Source organism: Tupaia chinensis, unplaced genomic scaffold, assembly GCF_000334495.1.
Source record: "Tupaia chinensis unplaced genomic scaffold, TupChi_1.0 Scaffold149964_2, whole genome shotgun sequence".
NCBI lineage: Eukaryota > Metazoa > Chordata > Mammalia > Scandentia > Tupaiidae > Tupaia > Tupaia belangeri.
Window position 1 is genome coordinate 477,225 of NW_006209806.1, and position 270 is coordinate 477,494.

Sequence of the window (270 nt, forward strand, 5' to 3'; positions counted from 1 at the left end):
TGCTCAGCCGGGGGTGGGGTGGGGTCATCCTAGCCTGTGTCCACGGGTCACTCCTACCGTGGCCCAGGACCCAGGGGTGCCAGGTCAGGCTCCCTCTGGGTGGGAGGGTTGCTGTGCATGCCGAGGGCTGTCCGTGCCTACTCTGAGTCCCGCTCTCACCCCGCAGGGCGACGCTGGCGGACCTCTGGCCTGCAGGGAGCCCTCCGGCCGATGGGTGCTCACAGGAGTCACCAGCTGGGGCTATGGCTGGGGGCGGGCCCCCCGCCCCGC

At 71.9% G+C, this 270-nt stretch overlaps 1 protein-coding gene across 1 annotated transcript in view; it reads left to right on the forward strand.

Moving 5' to 3' along the window:
* LOC114006737 (transmembrane protease serine 9) overlaps nucleotides 1–249 on the forward strand; it is a gene marked incomplete at its 3' end in the record, with an annotated part of 1,637 nt that extends 1,388 nt beyond the window's left edge. The window contains 1 exon segment of the mRNA XM_027769590.1: nucleotides 167–249. Within this exon segment, the coding sequence (XP_027625391.1) occupies nucleotides 167–249 (83 nt within the window).
* Between the last annotated feature and the right edge of the window lie 21 nt (nucleotides 250–270).